General features: G+C 51.9%; 1 protein-coding gene across 2 annotated transcripts in view; it reads right to left on the bottom strand.

Moving 5' to 3' along the window:
* Nucleotides 1–382: 382 nt before the first annotated feature.
* Nucleotides 383–16,357, bottom strand: part of UNC5B (unc-5 netrin receptor B) — a 54,361-nt gene continuing 38,386 nt past the window's right edge. Inside the window, exons 2-17 of one of the 2 annotated variants that reach the window (XM_069863318.1) lie at nucleotides 15,270–15,491; nucleotides 11,215–11,358; nucleotides 9,363–9,466; nucleotides 8,274–8,454; nucleotides 7,561–7,728; nucleotides 7,057–7,221; nucleotides 6,258–6,290; nucleotides 5,082–5,276; nucleotides 4,536–4,928; nucleotides 3,924–4,011; nucleotides 3,669–3,837; nucleotides 3,326–3,559; nucleotides 2,241–2,390; nucleotides 1,832–1,996; nucleotides 1,559–1,740; nucleotides 383–1,066 (exon numbers count right to left, since the gene is read on the bottom strand). In XM_069863318.1, the coding sequence (XP_069719419.1) occupies nucleotides 901–1,066; nucleotides 1,559–1,740; nucleotides 1,832–1,996; nucleotides 2,241–2,390; nucleotides 3,326–3,559; nucleotides 3,669–3,837; nucleotides 3,924–4,011; nucleotides 4,536–4,928; nucleotides 5,082–5,276; nucleotides 6,258–6,290; nucleotides 7,057–7,221; nucleotides 7,561–7,728; nucleotides 8,274–8,454; nucleotides 9,363–9,466; nucleotides 11,215–11,358; nucleotides 15,270–15,491 (2,759 nt within the window). In that variant the 3' untranslated portion in view covers nucleotides 383–900. The remainder of the gene's footprint in view (nucleotides 1,067–1,558; nucleotides 1,741–1,831; nucleotides 1,997–2,240; nucleotides 2,391–3,325; nucleotides 3,560–3,668; nucleotides 3,838–3,923; nucleotides 4,012–4,535; nucleotides 4,929–5,081; nucleotides 5,277–6,257; nucleotides 6,291–7,056; nucleotides 7,222–7,560; nucleotides 7,729–8,273; nucleotides 8,455–9,362; nucleotides 9,467–11,214; nucleotides 11,359–15,269; nucleotides 15,492–16,357) is intronic. The other variant, XM_069863319.1, reaches the window with a different exon arrangement.

The raw sequence follows: 16,357 nt of genomic DNA on the forward strand, positions 1-16,357 counted from the left end.
ATATGTGGATGTATTTCCCCCTCCCCCAAGCCCCTGTATGCAGGGTAGCATCCCTCATTCCCCTGTGCAGGTAGAGGGGGACCCTTCACTCTGCCAGGTGCCGCTGCCGGGGAAAGGGGAGTTTGCAAGGAAAAAACCTTGGGGAGGGTCTCAGCTGGCCCTGAACCAAAGGGGTGTAGAGGCACTTCACCCTACAGACTCCCCAGGGGTCCCAGGACATGTAAACACATTTTTGCTCAACTTGGATCGCACACTTTTCCCTACAAAAGTGTGTTCATTTAAATCTCTCTCTCTGCCACCCCAACCACAGCAACGTTCTTGCTCTCAACACACAGAAAAAGATTTATAAATCTGTCTTTTTTTTTTTTTTTGCTTTTCTTTCTTTTATTTTTTTTTAAAAAGGACTCATCCAAAGATCTGGATAATAAATTATTTGCGTTTCCTAAGAAACTTTTTTTTTCCCTTTTTCTTTCTTATTTGCCTTATGAAGCTCTCCGAAGCTTTTGACAGAAGTAAGCCGTTTGCCTAGATTGTACTTCTCTTCAACGCAGAAATGCTACTAAAGGAGGAGGGGAACCCAAATGAAGAAGGAAAGCCCCCGTCCCGACTTGAGAAGCCCTAATTCCTCCACATGCCACAAGCGTCATCAACTGCTGCCCTGGGGGCAGCTGGGAGGAGAAGGAGGAGGAAGAGGAATGCTGCGTAACACTTGAAGTGCTTATAAATGCTGAGGATGGGTCTATAAGGCTGACAGTGATATGGAGAGGGAGGGAGAAGTGACACTTTCAGCCCTTCCTCGCTCAGCCGCTGCTTGGATGGATGCACCTCCCCCTGCTATCAGGGAAGAGTCCTCCCTCTCGCCTCCCGTTTCATCCTCCCGGCCCACTGCAGGGAACATCATCAGCAATCCCCCTCCGTGGCCATGACCACCAGCATCTCGCTCTTGCCCATCTCTTCTAAGGCACTGGCCAGGGTGTTGAGATCGCCATCATCTTGGTGCTCAGCTTCCCATAAGTCCAGGAGCACCCCAGTAGGGCTGGCTTTGGTGGCAAAGTAATTCAGATACCTGCAAAGGGAAAGCAGAGAAGAGATCCAGGTTGGTATGGTGCTGTGTGGGGATGGAAGGAAGGAGGACGCCAGAGCAGCAAACCTGCTTGCAACATGAACCTGGATGGAAATGCCATAACACAAATGTCAAAGCCCTTGAGACATTGTCTTCAACTTTTATACAGAGCTGGCATTCACGCAAAAGCTTTTCATGCAAGCCTTGTTTTGCTGAAATCCTCCCTTTGGTCCTCAGAGGTGAATCCAGACAGAAACAGCCAAAGCATGGACCCAGATAAATAAGGGCCAGTTCAAAGTGACAAGAGACCCAGGACCATGGCACAGATGGATGGATCGATATAGATAGGTATAATTATGCATAACTCTATCCGTGTTTATGGATGGATGTATATAGCTGGACACAACCCAGCTGGATTCACTGCAAGCAGGGACGGAGAGGAGCAAAGTCCCCCTGCCCCGGGCACAGGAGAAAGCAAAGCGCAGGGAGACCCACCGGTCCATGGAAAGCTTCTGGGCGAGAAGTCTCCAGTCATTTCCCCTGGAATTGGGGGCATCTAGGCTGTTGCAGATCTTCTGCCGGATGGAAAGAGGGATTTTGAAGGCGTACGGTCCCAGCTGGGTGGTGGTGGTGGCACCGCTGTGGTGGGAGTGGAGGGTGTCGAAGGAGCTGGCATGCTACAAGAGGAAGGATGGGGCGAGATGTTGCAGCACAGAGGAGCTCCCCGAGCGTGTCTCCTTGCTGTCCCCCCACCTCCCTAGCACTCACCTCTCCCAATGTGATGTGGAGCTGGAAGATCTGCCCCTCTCCTTCTACCTGCCGGACACAGATCTTGCAGGTGAGCTCAGTGGAAGCCTGACTGTACCTCTCCAGCGTGAAGGTGCAGTGCAGGGCTCGCTGGCTGCCACTCCAGATGTGATAGAAAGGGATCTCCTGCAGATTACCAGAACACAGGCTTAGACAATGCTCTATCACCTCCCTTGGAAGATCCCACCTCCTCTGGCCACTCCACAGGGATGAGATGGGAGAGAAGGACCCCACAGATAGCATCCCACCAGGAAAAGACCATGTGAAAAACAGTTTGCCTTCTCCACCATCCCTTTAGAACACTCCTGGATACAGGAACAGGGCGCTCACCACCTGGTGGTGCCTGGCTGCCCTCACTTTGGCCCCATACCTGGTATTTGGCCAGCAGCTTGCTCCTCCACAGCGTGTGGGGGATATCGTGGATGGAGAGACGCAGGTTGTGGTAGCTGTCCTTGAAGGGCAGGGGCTTGGGCTCCTCCAGAAGATACCCGCCCAGCGATCGCTCCAGCTCCAGGACTTCCTGCAGGCAGTGGGACAGGCAGTGTGAGACCCAGGAGAAGAACAGGGGCTGCTCCTCTCCCTGCTCCATACCCCAAACCAGGCATATTCTTGTCAAGAGGAGCCAGCAGCAACAAGCTCCAGGAGAGCACCATTTGCCACCCCAACAGCTGCTCTCCAAGAACTTCCCAACTCATCTCATATAACAGCCTGACCTACAACTTGAGTTTTGTAACAAGTATAACATAACATGTTTATAACATCCATATATCCCTCAGCGCTCCTCAGACAATGTGAAAGTCCAATAGAAAGGTCAGGCACTCTCCTCGAGTGCCATCCTAGCTGCTTTTAACCCCATCCCACTATTACACTAGCAGCTCTCAGGAGAAAAATGCAATCCAGGAGCCAGAGTGCTGCCTACATCCCCACCTAGAGGCACTACAGCAATCCTGACACCACCGGACACATCACAGGGAATTAAACAGCCATGGCACCAGTGGTCCAGGCAGCCAAAGCATCAAAACTCAAGCTTCTCATGTTGCATTTGACGCTATCACTGCTACAAGCCTCCCAAGGAGAGGAGAAACGTATCTCCATGCAGGAATAACAAGAGCTATAGAAAACCAAAGCAGAGCACAGCAGCAAGTATTTTGTGCGTAGGAGAGAGAAAATCCACCCAGAAGCAGCAAAACCTCTTGTGTAATGAATACAGAAAAGAGGGCCAGTAGAGGAGCTAAGCAACACCCTCGTCGTTTCCTTTGGAGAGGGCAAGGAAGGACAGGGAAAGCAGTAAACACGCTTATTATTTCACTGTGGTGACTTTGCAGGCAGTTGCATCAGGCTGTCTGCTCCCTGGGGCCAGGCCATCCTGAGAGGCATGAGGCAGCAACTTCCCACCAACACAAACAATTTTGGGAAGCAGACGCAGCCCATGCTGGTGTCACAAGGTGATGTTACCTTCAGAGCATCTGGCGTGTCCTCCAAGCAGTAAACCTTGAGGCTGTACTCCAGGGAGGTGCAAACAGTGGGGGCAAAGATTGCAAGCTGGAGCCTCTTGATGGCTGACCTGGAGTAGGACTCTCCCACAAACATGTAGGTGCCAAGCTGGTCCAGCAAAATGTGGCAGGACTTGGCTTCCAGCTGGCAGTAGCAGGGAGTGTTGAGGGTTTCCTCATCCAAAGTCACAACTTCCTGCAGAGAGAGATGGAAAATCAAGTCTGGGAGTCAGCCTGTGGTCCAGGGGGTTGTGTCCCACTGCTCACGGTCTTCACTGGCTGTAGGGACTCCATTCCCACCTTACCTCCCAGTTTCCTTGGTGGGACTGTGTTTTCAACTGGTAAATCCAATCCGAGGAGCCAACATCAGCACAATGAGGAATGGTCAGTACAACGGGGCGGCACAGGAGCAAGCCAGTGGGTCCACAAGTCACTGCTGGGCTCAGCACTGTCTGCGTGCCTTCAGAGGGCAGGCTGGGGAAGGCAGAAGGGGCACCAGTTGGAAAGAAAACCAGATGGCAGCCAAAGGGCAGAACTGTGGGTGGTGCAGTGTGACTTACAGGGTGCTCTCTGCCTTGTTGAGGACCAGGTACATCTCATAGAACTTCCCCTGGGGAATGGCCCCGTGAGGCACCAGCAGGCTCACCCCTAGCACAGAACACACAGGCATTACTCATGAAACAAGGGAGAAACCACCACGAAGAAACCACACCTCCACCCTGGCCAGTAAGCACAAGGGCAGCAGTGAGTTAGCACAGCCTAAGGCACCCCAGAAGAAACATCTCCAGATGTTCCTCAGCTACACACTTGCAGCAAGGAGCCAGGCCAGTGCACTAGGAAGCAGAACTGCACGTTGGATCCTTTTGTGAGGCACTGGCCCTGGATTAATGTCAGGGTCGGCCAGAAAAGTCTAAGGAGGCTGTGACCTCCAGCCTGAGAAGCCTGGCTTGGGAATCATAGAACAGTTTGGATTGGAAGGGACCTTAAAGATCACCTAATTCCAATCCCCCTGCCATGTACAGGGACACCTCCCACTATGGCTTGCTGCCTTCCTCCCGAGACAGTTTTGGGGTAGCAAAGGGCTGCTCACAACAGGCAAGTCTACTGGGACAAAAGCAACACCTTGGTCAATCAGCAGCCAAATGCACCCTTCTTCTCAGACTGGGGCTTACCAGTGCCTGGGATGGTGAGCCTTCCACCCAGGTAGCCAAATGTGCCACTGGCGCTGTTGCCATGCTCCCGGGGCAAGCTGAGGAGATGCTGGGAGCCCAGGGGTTTGTTTCTCATGTTCGCTAAGTGGCCATCCCTGGTGTTGTCCCCTGGGTAGGTGCCAGTCATGGGGACCCCTCCGAGGAGGTCTGTCCCGTCGTGGAGACCCGGCGAGGAGGAGGCAGTGGAGGAGTTGTACACCTTGATCTTCAGGTTGGGGAGAGGGTCAAGCAGGGGGGAGTTGGTCATGGGGATCTTGTCAGAAGAGTCCTGCAGGGCGTACATGGGGCCGCGGTACACCCCCGCGCTCGCTGTCAGATCGGGCTGCATCGAGGGGTGCAGCAGCTGAGGGTTATCTGCGGGAGGAGGAAACACAGATGGGATGAAGACAGCAGTGGAAAGAAGAGGACATAAAAGCACTGCTTGACTGGAAGACATGCCTGCGAAAAGCCCTCCTGTCTGCCTGGGCTTCAGCAGTGAGCAGGACCTGCATGGGCTATGGGTCTTACCATGCCGGGAGGTCTTGAAGTTGACTGGGTGGAAGCCTCCAGTCAGAGCAGCTGATGAGTCTGTGATGTCCGTGTCAAAATCCCGGCATCTCCTCCGGTAGACCACCACCCCCACAGCCATGAGGATCACAATGAAGACGAAAATGGCCACCACCAGCCCGGCATACAGGGCCACATCACCAGTGGCCTCCAGCACTGGGAGGGAATAAAGAAATGGAGGTGAAAAAAGAGCACCAGAAACACACATGTAGACCCATGGGTGCTCCCCAACCCCACCACTGACTCAAGACATAGGCATGAAGGGGAAGATGCACACAGGGCCTGCTGGAAAGGCTGTGGCAGAAGGATGGAGGGTGTTTCTAAGAGCAATCCAGAAGTCAGTGATGCCAGAGAATGAGATGGGGGTGAACCCCTCAAATCTTCAGAGGGCACCTTGCCACAGCTCATGCAAACTTTACCTTAGCACCAAGAATCCCAGAAATGTTATGCTTGTATAGCTCAGATTCATGAAGTGATCAACCCTCACAACCTAACAGACATAACCCTGAGGAGTAAACATAACACCTACCCACATCTTACACATATGTACCTGAGCAATGTGTCTACCTGGAAGGATCAAGTGTCACCATATCTACACAGACACTACAGCCTCCCCATCTTCCTTTCTGTTAACACAAGGCTCTCAATCTTTAAATGCCTGGTGTATCCTGGATACATCTGCCAGCATCTTTTGGTTTCTATGGTTTCTATCCTGGAGTGAAGCCCTGTCCTAAGCCCAGTGATCTCAACTGCATTAGGACTACGCCAATTCTGGGAGGTGTCACCTTGTCCCCAAGTCTCCCCCCTCTGGACGCTAGAAATGGGAAGCCAGATGTGTCCCTGGGACCCCTAACTTGAGGAAGGGAGTCTTTGGAGTAGCTTTGGTGGTTTGACACCAGCTGCATCATGGCAACAAAAGGGGGATAAGGAGCAGGGGTGCAAAACAGGGTTGTATTTATAGCTGCAAGCAGAACACATGATTTTCATGTACGCAGGAGTTTTGGGGTGGGCTTTAGTTGCTCCCTCTTCCCACCCTGTCCTTTCCCAGCTACCGGGGAGCCCTACCCCAGATGCGACAGAACAAAACCGAAGCAATGCCTCGCAAAGAAACAAAATGGCCATGAAATGAGCACTTACGGTGGCTTTTGGGTTCACTTAGAACTCTTTTATCTGTTAGGAAAAAAAAAGTTAGAAAACAAAAAGTGAAGGTGGTGATGGTGCGATGGGGATGAAATGAAACAGAAGGCAGAGGGGGAAGCCAGTCTGGGGGCCATGAGGAGAAGGATGGGAGAGCAGCATTGTTCCCTGGGGTATACAGAAAGCAGGTAGAAGCACGGTGACCAGGATGTTCCCCTATGCCTGGCCAGACCCCAGGGCACATGTCCCCAGCTAACAGGACTTTGGGTGTTTCTGGCTGCATCAATGTTAAAAAGGACAGTAGTGTCATACAGCAGCAGGTGGCAGCATTGGCTGCTCAGTCTTCAATGTGCCCACTCATAGCTAAGAGCACCATTAATATGATGATGATGATGATGTGAATTTTTTCCTAGCTGCTGCTTCAGGGCTCCTACTGAGCAACGACCCAGGTCAGATGTTTTCCTGGTGGGAGCAAAGAAACCCTCCCTTGTCTTGCTCCCACTAACCACAAACAGCCTCATTGCAGCAGAGACCCCAAACCTAGTGCCGTTTCAGAAAGTTCGGTGGGAAATTCAGATCGCACCAAAATTCCCCAAACCCTTCTTTCCAAAGGATGAGAACTAGCTTTGGAAAGCGTGAGTCTGATTAAAAAAAAACTTGTTAGAGAGACAATTTAAAAATCGGGTGCCAGCAGCGCTGCTGGGGGCATAGCCAACAACAGCGTGGCCAAGCGTTGGGAGCACCACAGCTGCTGACATCATCTACAGCGCTGGTCCCTGCCGCCTGCCCGCATACTCACTCTGGAGGCAGAGTCCATCAGTGCAGTTTTTGGAGTCGAGCAGCACGCCGCTGCAGTCCTGGCCGCCGTTGCGGGGAGCTGGGGCGGCACACTCGCGGCTGCGCCAGTGGGTGCACTCGGTGCTGCACGCTGACCACTTGCTCCACTCTGTCCACGCTCCGTCCACTGTGGGCCATCAAACACAGGCATGTTGGTACAACCCTTGGTATGGCCTCGGGGTTCATTCCTCATTGCCAGGATGTATCCAGCAGCACAAAGGTGCCCATGCCTATCTTGAAGCTTCCAAAGACATTCCCATAAAACATCATCCCAACAAATCCAGCCCTGTTGTGTCCCTGCAGACATCTCCAGCACTTTCAGATCCTGGCAGACTGGAAGATGCTTCAGACTGGCATCTTGAGCCACTGTTCCCTTGGGGAGCACCAGGAGCAACTGGACTGTGCACCTTCGGGGGCTGCACACTTGCAGTGGGCAGTACATGCAAGATTTCTGAACCTGCCTTACCTGGGCAGAGGGTGGTGCAGGTGATTTTCTGGAAAGGCTGCCCATCACAGAAGGAGCCACCATTCAGTGGTGCAGGGTTGGTGCACGTCCGGGTGCGCTTCTGCCAGCCCCGACCGCAGCGATTGTTGCAAGGAGACCACTCGGACCAGGTGGACCAGCCACCGTTCACTGCAAGAGGAGACAGACAGCGTTAACACACCAATGGAGCCCATTTCAACAAGGAATGGAGCTAAGCCTAGGGTTCACTGCCCTCACATCTTCTGCAACACCCTGGAACAGCTTATCTTCATGAAAAGCAAATCAAAAGTCTCCTTCTCGTGTCATGCACCCCGTGCATGAAATGCTTAAGCCTATTCTGGTCCTTTTTCCACTTTGCATGTATTTTTGCACCTGGCCACAGCAGATCTTTGGCTTCATAGCAAAGTTCAGCCAAATGCAGCTTTTCAGCTGCTTCGAGAGTCAAAGCAATTTGGCTGGGTCCAACTTTCACCCACCTTTGTACCCAACCAAGAAGGCTACACCTTATAACCTCTCCTAATAACCTGTGTAAGCTGGCAGAGATACTTGTTTTGTAGACATGGGCTATTACCTAATTTAATGCAATGCCCTGGTGGGGTTCACTCCTACCACTCTCAGAAAGTGCCCAGATTTCCCCTTGTCCTCGTGACAAGGCTGGCAACAAAGGTTCCCTCCCCAAGAGCAACAGCTGATACCATAGACAATGACAGCGGCCGTAGTGCTCCGGCGCTTGGCCACAATGTTCTTGGCCATGCAGGTGTAATTAGCTGTGTCCAAGAGCCGGGCCTGCTTGATGATGAGGTTGTGATCAATGGTGATCAGGAAGTTGGTATCCTGGGTGGGATCAATGACGTCCTCGTTCCTAAGCCACTCCACCTGGCAATATAAAGGAAGGGACGAGACAAGAACAGTGATTACAGCCGAACAAGAACTGAACGCTCAGCCAGGAAAAACATGCCATCGGTTTCAGTGGAAAAGCCCATCCCACACACTCTCCACCGCGAGGTTCTCTAAGGGCTCTCCCAAAGCTAAGCTAGGACACAACTATTTAACTAGGCTATTTGGGAAGGGTGCAAGTTGATACTGTCACCAGGAGAGGGTGTGGACACAAACAAAGACAAACACCAGGTTGGAGGGGCTGCATTCACCAGCCTTGATGGAGAGCAAACCCCTCAGTCTGCCTATGACCTACCCCCAAGCCTTCCCCATCTTCCCCACTGAGGGGAAGATGTCCTCAGCATCATGAACTTTGACTGCCCGACCTTCCCTCTGACTGGATGTATTTCTCCTCAAACCTAGGCCAAACCAGGCCTGACTGGAGCACGTTACTGGTGTTTTAGGCAAGGATGGGGCATTGTGGTTGCCACGAATACTCAGCTCCTGGGGCTGTTGCAGCTGTGGGCAGGGAAAGCATTGCTACCATGCTAGGCAAAGCCATCTGTATTGACTTTTCCAACCTTTGCCTTTCACTTGTGCCTGCTCCCCTTCAGACAAGTCATTGGGTGCCACCTCATTAGATCTTCCCTTTAACGGGTTAATGGTACGTCAGGAAGCGTGGGAGAGGTAGGTTTGGCAGGTGCTGAGGTTACCTGTGTTATTAGATGTCAGAATAACAAACTAAACAATTCTGCTGAATAATGAAAGCTGACGGTCTCAGCGCGAGGCCATCCATCACAGCCGCAGGCCATCTGCAAGGACGTGCCCTGTCTCTCCCCAGCTGCGGTTGCAGACTGCCAGGAGGGGACACTCCACTCGGAAGTTCTTTGGGCTGTCGAGCTGCTTACCTCTGCCTGTGGCACCCCCTCAGGTGGGCGACACTGCAGCAGGACCTCATGCTCCAGCGGGACCTCCTTGCCCAGCGGCTCCTGGTCAAAGTTCTTCCGCAGGTCTGGGATGGGGCAAGGAAAACCCAGTGGTTACCAGTCTGTCGCAGAAACAGGGCAAGCTGCAAAACCTTGGTGGGGAAAAGTGCATCGCCTCGGCGCCAGGAGCTCACGAGGTAGGGAAACTGCTCTGGCCCAGCACAGCTGGAACAAAACATGTCCTGCGAGGAAGGAGCCTAAGGAGCATCTCCCAGGGTATGGTGCTAGAGGACAATGCCTTTCCTCCTTCATATGCTTGCAAGTTTATATTCCCTCCTGTTCCTTTACTTTTGGAGCTAAAACTCAGCCTAACCAACATTTCTTTCCTCCCCTGGGGCTCTCTACACCAGGACCCAGCTTTGCTAAAGGGGATAAAAACAAGATGGGCACAACAGCTCTGCTCCCACATGGGCAGCAAAGCAAATCCCCAAATTTCAGGGCTACAGAGGGCTGTTACTCAGCTCCGTCCCATTTGATCCTGGCTGAGCCACAATCTCAGACTTGGTGGAAAACAGCCATTGCACGCCAGTGCTAGGATGGGGACTGGCCGCTGCTGAAAAGCCAGGCTTGCTCAGCAAGGGGCCAGCCAGTGCTTTGATGAATGGTGAGAGAGAAGAAACACAGCAGAGCCCAGAGGAATGTAGGGGACGTGGCAGGGTCCCGCTCTGGAGCCTTGAAATCAGCAGAAGCATCACTAGATGGTGCTGCAATCCTCCGCTACGGTCCCCAGCCCAATACAGCTGTGCCTCTTGCTCCTTCCTGGAGGGCAGTGAATCCTCTGTTCATCTCATCTGCTCAGCTCTAAGAAACACCGAACCCTTGGCTAGGGCTGGACAGAAGGGCTCCCTCAGTAGCCAGCCCTGTGTCTTGTAACACTGCCCCCATTCAGACCAAATCCTTTAGCAGCGTAGCTGATTCACCAGTCTCCTCCGTTTTGGATAACACTTTGGATTATTAGCCCTCTGATAGCAAAATCTGTTTACGACTGGGAAGTCTGGCTGTTCTCCTACAGTTATGCCATCTCATTTGCTAAGAGAGCAAATTCAGCTGGGTAACAGGCTGATTAACTTGCCCTTAATCAGGCTGACACCCACAAACAGCAGCTTAGATAAGTGACATATGACAGCAGGGACTCCAGGGACACGGAGTCGCTGATTCAGGCAAAGCGTGCAAGGTGCTAACCACTGGGTTATTAAGGATAATAAAGCACCAGGAAGAGCTGAGCACACTGATGGGCGATGCGGTATTAACCCAGCTACTGCCACAGCCTCTTGCTGTAGGTAGGGATGATGCCTGCTCAGATGCAAAACCAGAGCCTGGAAAGGGAGCTAAGGACCAGGGCCATCCAGCAAGGAAGGTCACCTCCAACTGATGAAGAAGCATCGCTTTCAACAAGAAGCCAACTTTTGAAGACAGACAACCCCACACCGCCGCACCCCATCCACTCAGGGTTCCCAGGGAGCCAGGAATGAACGAACGGCCTGGCTGCTATTTCAGCTGGCAGTGCCAGAAGGAGCACACACCCAGCTGGACACCACACCGCTTTTTCTGCCTGGGATCCACACCTCAGGCTTTGCAAACGACTTGTAAGTTGATGGGCTGTGCCCTCTGGAAACCTTTTTCTGGCCCCCAAAGTGGAAAGGATGATGGGAGAAGGATTAATAGACTCTGAGCTGAGGCAGTGCAGGCAGGAGCACCCAGCTTTAGCAGAAGAACAGGGAGCATTATGAGAGGGACTGTGCCTAAGCAGGCACAATATGTACCAGGCACTTACATGCTATGCGGACGTACGCTCGGCGGCTTTTCGTGGTGCCTGCAGAGCTCCAGGCCACGCACTGGCACCAGTAATCTTCCAAGCCAAAAAGCTCCTCCACCTGCTGCCGGGAGACCTCGATCTGCACCTCCCGCACCAAGATCCCTAGAAGGGAACACAGAGACTGCATCAGCTCAGCAGGAGCACCTGGAGGGAGGGAAACTGAGGCAGCACCCACAAGGGCTGGTGGGTGCACAAAGATTGAGGACAGAGGCAGCAGGTAGAAAGCATCTCAGAGGTATCTGAGGTTTAGCACCTTTGCAAATCTTGGAGACTGTTCCCTGAAGCTGAAACCAAGGGAATGGCTCATATGGAGGAGTCCTTTCCTTCCCCCATCTCCCCTCCTCCCCCAGTCTGGCTGGGCAGGACCAGGACCTCTTGACCATTTCAAGAGTCATCACTCTCCTCCACCAGCCCTCTCCCCCAACATCAACATCCCCATCACTGCCCAGACCCCTTCCCATCCACTGGGGTTTGAAGGATGCCTCTGAGGCTTTGTTAGGGGGAGAAACCATCTCTGTCAGCTGCCCTTTTAATATAAATATGACAAGACTAACAGATCTTACAGAAATCATCCAACAACGATGGCGTTTCATGCCCAATGACTCGAAAAAGAGATACACACCTCCATCTACCTCCCAACACCGCTGTGAACTCTGCCAGGACACCCTGGCTGTGGCAAGGGTGCGATGACAAAGGTGTCACAACCACATTCAGAACACTGTCCTATCGACTGCAGAATGCTGGGGCTCACCTGAAGCATCAACCCCCGCGGCATGGCTATTGTTGCGGGCTGGTGGGACTCAGGGCTTACTTTTGCTTATTTTATGCAATATCTTCCCTTTTTTTGCAGCTTCTATTTATAAAAGGCCTCGAGTTCACAGCAATAGAGAGTCGCATGTTCCCCAGCTGTAATTTTGTTAGCTTGCTCCCAGTGCTGTGAGGAGCAATTACTGTCTCTCTACCACCTTCCTGCAGAACAGCTGACAAATGCACATCAAGAAAACACAATTTATTTTGCCACTATTAAGGGGAAAATACATAAAAAAAAGATGAGGCATTGGGACCAAGCACTTTTGGAAGAATTAGAGCTCTCGGAAGGACTCGCATGGAGTCGGCTTAGCAGCATCTTGTCTCTCTGGAAAAGCCCCAGTGGAGTGGGTTGAGCAGCCCTCGACAGGTGGGAGCATCCTGCAAATACCCTGCTATCCCTGTAACCCCCAAAAGCAAAGACTACCCAAAAGTGTAGGCTGAGCTTACAGCTCACAGGTGTCACTATTTAAATGAGTTACAGGCACCCAAACACAGCCACTCTCACTAACGGTCCCTTTGCGTCCGGCTGAATTATCCTCTCTGACTTGGCCTATTTTTGCTTTCTTCCGCATGAAATGTTTCGGAGCAGACACAGGCAGAGCGTTACCAAGCCCGGCTCATTCAAGACACATCATCTTAAAAGTTGCCTTTTTTTTTTTTTCCCCCAAGGTCTCATTTTCCAAGCTTTTAATTAAGGACACTTAAAAAGCCATGAACACCTAAACCATGTTAACCCACTGCTTTGTGGCCAGCTCTCCCCGTGCCCTTTATGGCTGTTTTCCCTAAGAACAGCAAGCACGGCAAACAGATTTTTTAGCACAGCAAACCATTTTGGTTCCAGCTGCCTTTTTCTTGGGCAGATATGCCCTCACCAGCAGAGTTTTACATGCACAGCATCACCTCTGTTCTGAAGGCATTGTCAGCTTGTTCACTGACAGCAGCAATACCATCTTTGAAGCCTGGGTGAAGAAGGTGAGCACTGTTGCCTCCTCAGATAGCTGGCACATGTTTTGCATCTGGAGACTAGGACCCAAGAGGACGATGCTGGACCAGAGCAAATGAGTCCCCCCTAAAACAGGGTAAGCTCCTGCTCCACAGACTTTCTGCTCCCTTTCAGCTATGTTTTCTCCAGGCTCTTTGGCTCAAGAGTTGCACGAGGCAGGTCATTCAGTAAGGGGTATTCATCCAAGAGGTGGAGCAAGCGGTGGGGCCAAAAATACAGTGCTTTTTCCACGTTGCAAATCACCAAGCCATGAAACTCCCTGCTACAGGCTACTGGGGCAATCCAGAGGATAAACGAGTCCTAACAGCATTCAGACAGATTAACAGGGGGAGAAGCCACCCAGGGCTGGACCACACTGCTGGGATATCACTGCCAGAGCAGGGAGACCCTAATCAGAGACTGCAGAAAGCAGGGAGGGTAACAGAGCAGAGTCCATCACTCCGTCCTTGTCCTGGTTCAATGCTCTTCCCCCAAGCATCCACTACTGCTGCGTGCCGGCCATGTGAACCTTCGACTCAACCCAACACAGCCAGACATTATAAATAAATTAAAAACCCCTTGGCAAAGGCTTCTCAGTCACTTATTGGCACTGACTGCCCTAGAGTGGCAAGGGTTTCAGATCTGGCCTCTGTGAGAGCTGGGAGGTGGAGATGTAGGCCAAAAGAGAGGAAGGTTGCTGCTGGTGCTCCTGATTGCTCCAGAGAAGCAAGGGGACAGCCTTCTTGTGCATTTTTGACCATTCTCCATAGAGACATACTCTGGAAGAAAAATGTCCCTGCAAGAACAACATCCCAGGGACAAATGAAGCAGCTTTATGAGGAAAGGCTCAAAAAGCCACATGGAAAAGAAATGATCTTCAATTTGCAGAGCAGGTTCAGAGATGCATCCAAGCAAGAACTGGCTCACAGCTAGCACTGGATGACACCGAGGAGATGCTGTGGAAGGGCAAGGCTGGGGAAAAAGGAGACAAGAGGAGATTCTGCAGTAACGTTTGAGCTCCTCCACGGTGACAAGTCTCTCCCCTAAGCCCAACCTGTCTTCTGGGGCCAACACCACAGCAGTTCAAAAGGCCACCTTGGCTGAAAGCCCTCCAGAGATGAGGGATGCTGCATGCTCAGAGATTTGCAGAGAACAGATCTTGCACAGGAAAAGAGACTGTTTTGCTCCTCTCCTGATCAGGGCACAGGTACCAAAATTGGTACAGAAAAGGTGGGAGCTGAACTAAAATGTCCTGATTTTAGCAAATCTACTTGATTACACAATGTATCCAAACTCTAAGCCCTGGAATCATGCAGGGACGTTTGAAAGCATGGGGAAAACAGCTCTGCAGAGCCCAATATCATGGACTAAGATGCCCCTTAAGATCCCTAAACCACCTTCTTGCACCTCTGTCTCAGGCAGCCAGCAGCTGTCTTGTCTTCCAAGGCAGGGAGGAGACCATCTGCCACTAAAAGGCATTTCAAATCTTACCTGCAAATGCTCTCATTACCCATTAAATATCTAATCCCTTTGTGAACCCGAATAATCTGCCAGCCTTTGCCATCCCTCGCGGCACTGACTCCCACACACTGATTAGGCGTTTTCTAAGAAGGCATTTCCTTTTAATCAGTTTTAAATGTCCTGCCTTTCAAATTCCATTTAATGACCCCAAATTCTCTGAAAGGGTAAGCATGCAACAAGCAGCCTATCTTCCCCAAGCCTCTATGTGGTATAGTGACCCATATCATCACCATGCCTTTACCCATGGTCTGGAAAGGGGCATCTCTTTTGCTAAAATTCACTGCTGACATTGAAAGAGAGACAAGCTGTACATGGACTGAGGTGTAAAACATACAGAAGTGACCTCATGAGGTTGTGATCAACTGAGAATGATAAAAATGAGTCAAAGAGACCCACTGGTCTACCTAGAAGAGAGTCATCTCCAGTGTGGATGTGCAGTGAAAGAAAGAAACCTTGAGAAGTGCAAACATTGAGAAAGACTCTTGGATGAGAGAGGAACAGCAAGTTAGACTGGAGGACTGTATAATAAGGGAAAAAAAATGCAGTTTAGGGTTAGAGATGTAGATGCTAGGCTATGGAGACAGAAGGAAGAGGTATTCTCCAACCTCAGGCTAGACCAAGTGGCAACGGGCACTAACGGGCACAAACATCCATGGAGAAGAGAAGGGCCGACAGGGGATGCCAGGGTGGGTTTGCTCACCGGTGACCTCGTCCAGGCTCTCCTTGGTGACATGGTCATTCTGGTTGACCCACTCCCCATTGCACTTGAAGTAGATCTGGGTGGCAGGGTTGGCCCGGCAGGTGAGCTCCACTGGCTTGTTCTTCACGATGTAGGCATCCTGCGGCTCCAGCAGAAAGTGAGGGAGGGTCTCCGCTGGGGCCGAGGGGAAGGAGTCGGGCAGCGCATCGCTGTACTCCAGTCCTGCCAGGAGACCAATAAGGTTGAGGTGCCGTTAGCCCTGTCCCAGAGGCGATACAACTCCTGCCTACACCACTTCATCCCTCCCTCTCCTTCCCAGGACTGCCCCACATATGGTGGTGCCACCAGCAACCCTTGCTGAAGATGTTCAAAAAAGCAAAAGAGCTGGAGGCTCCCAAAATAATAAAAGGAACTGTCTGCTAGCAAGAGAGCTGCTGCTGTTGGGTGCAGCCTGCTCAGGCTGCTCTCACCTTGGTACCAGCCTGTGATCCACACTCCAAGCCCTGGCTGGCTCCACAGCCTCGATGATTTCAATAGAGGAGACCACCAGGGAAAAAGCAAAACAAACCCAAGTCCTGGGATGGTGAGGGGACCACAGAGAGGCTCTGGAGGTCCCCCATCCCAAGCTCCCTTCCCACAGCCCTCAGGAATGAATGTATGGGCATGCTCCGAGCAAAATGCCAGCTCATGTTGGGAATGTTGACCACGGCCACAGCACAAATCTCAAATATCCCGCCCCTTGGTTGATCTCACCCCCCTGCCAACACTCGGATTTCAGCATCACATAAGGTTGGGGGGCACCAGCAGCCCCTGCCAGCACAGCCCGTGGGAATCAGACATCTGCCTGTTACACAAGAGATTGCTTCCAGCCCAGGCACTTCCAGAGAACATCACCCCAAAATGCCTTCAGGATTCACACTACGAGAAACCAGAGGGGGTCAGTGCCCTGGTGATCTCCAGCTTCCATCTACATGTTTGCCCTCCAAACCAATTTCACGGCAAGAATAACCAGAAGAGGAGGTCAAATCTGCCCAGGGCAGGCCAAGAAAAGCCTGGAAGAGGGGCAAACACCTCAGGGCTCACCCAGG

The sequence above is a fragment of the Phaenicophaeus curvirostris genome, chromosome 9, assembly GCF_032191515.1.
Source record: "Phaenicophaeus curvirostris isolate KB17595 chromosome 9, BPBGC_Pcur_1.0, whole genome shotgun sequence".
In the NCBI taxonomy this organism is placed as follows: Eukaryota; Metazoa; Chordata; class Aves; order Cuculiformes; family Cuculidae; genus Phaenicophaeus; species Phaenicophaeus curvirostris.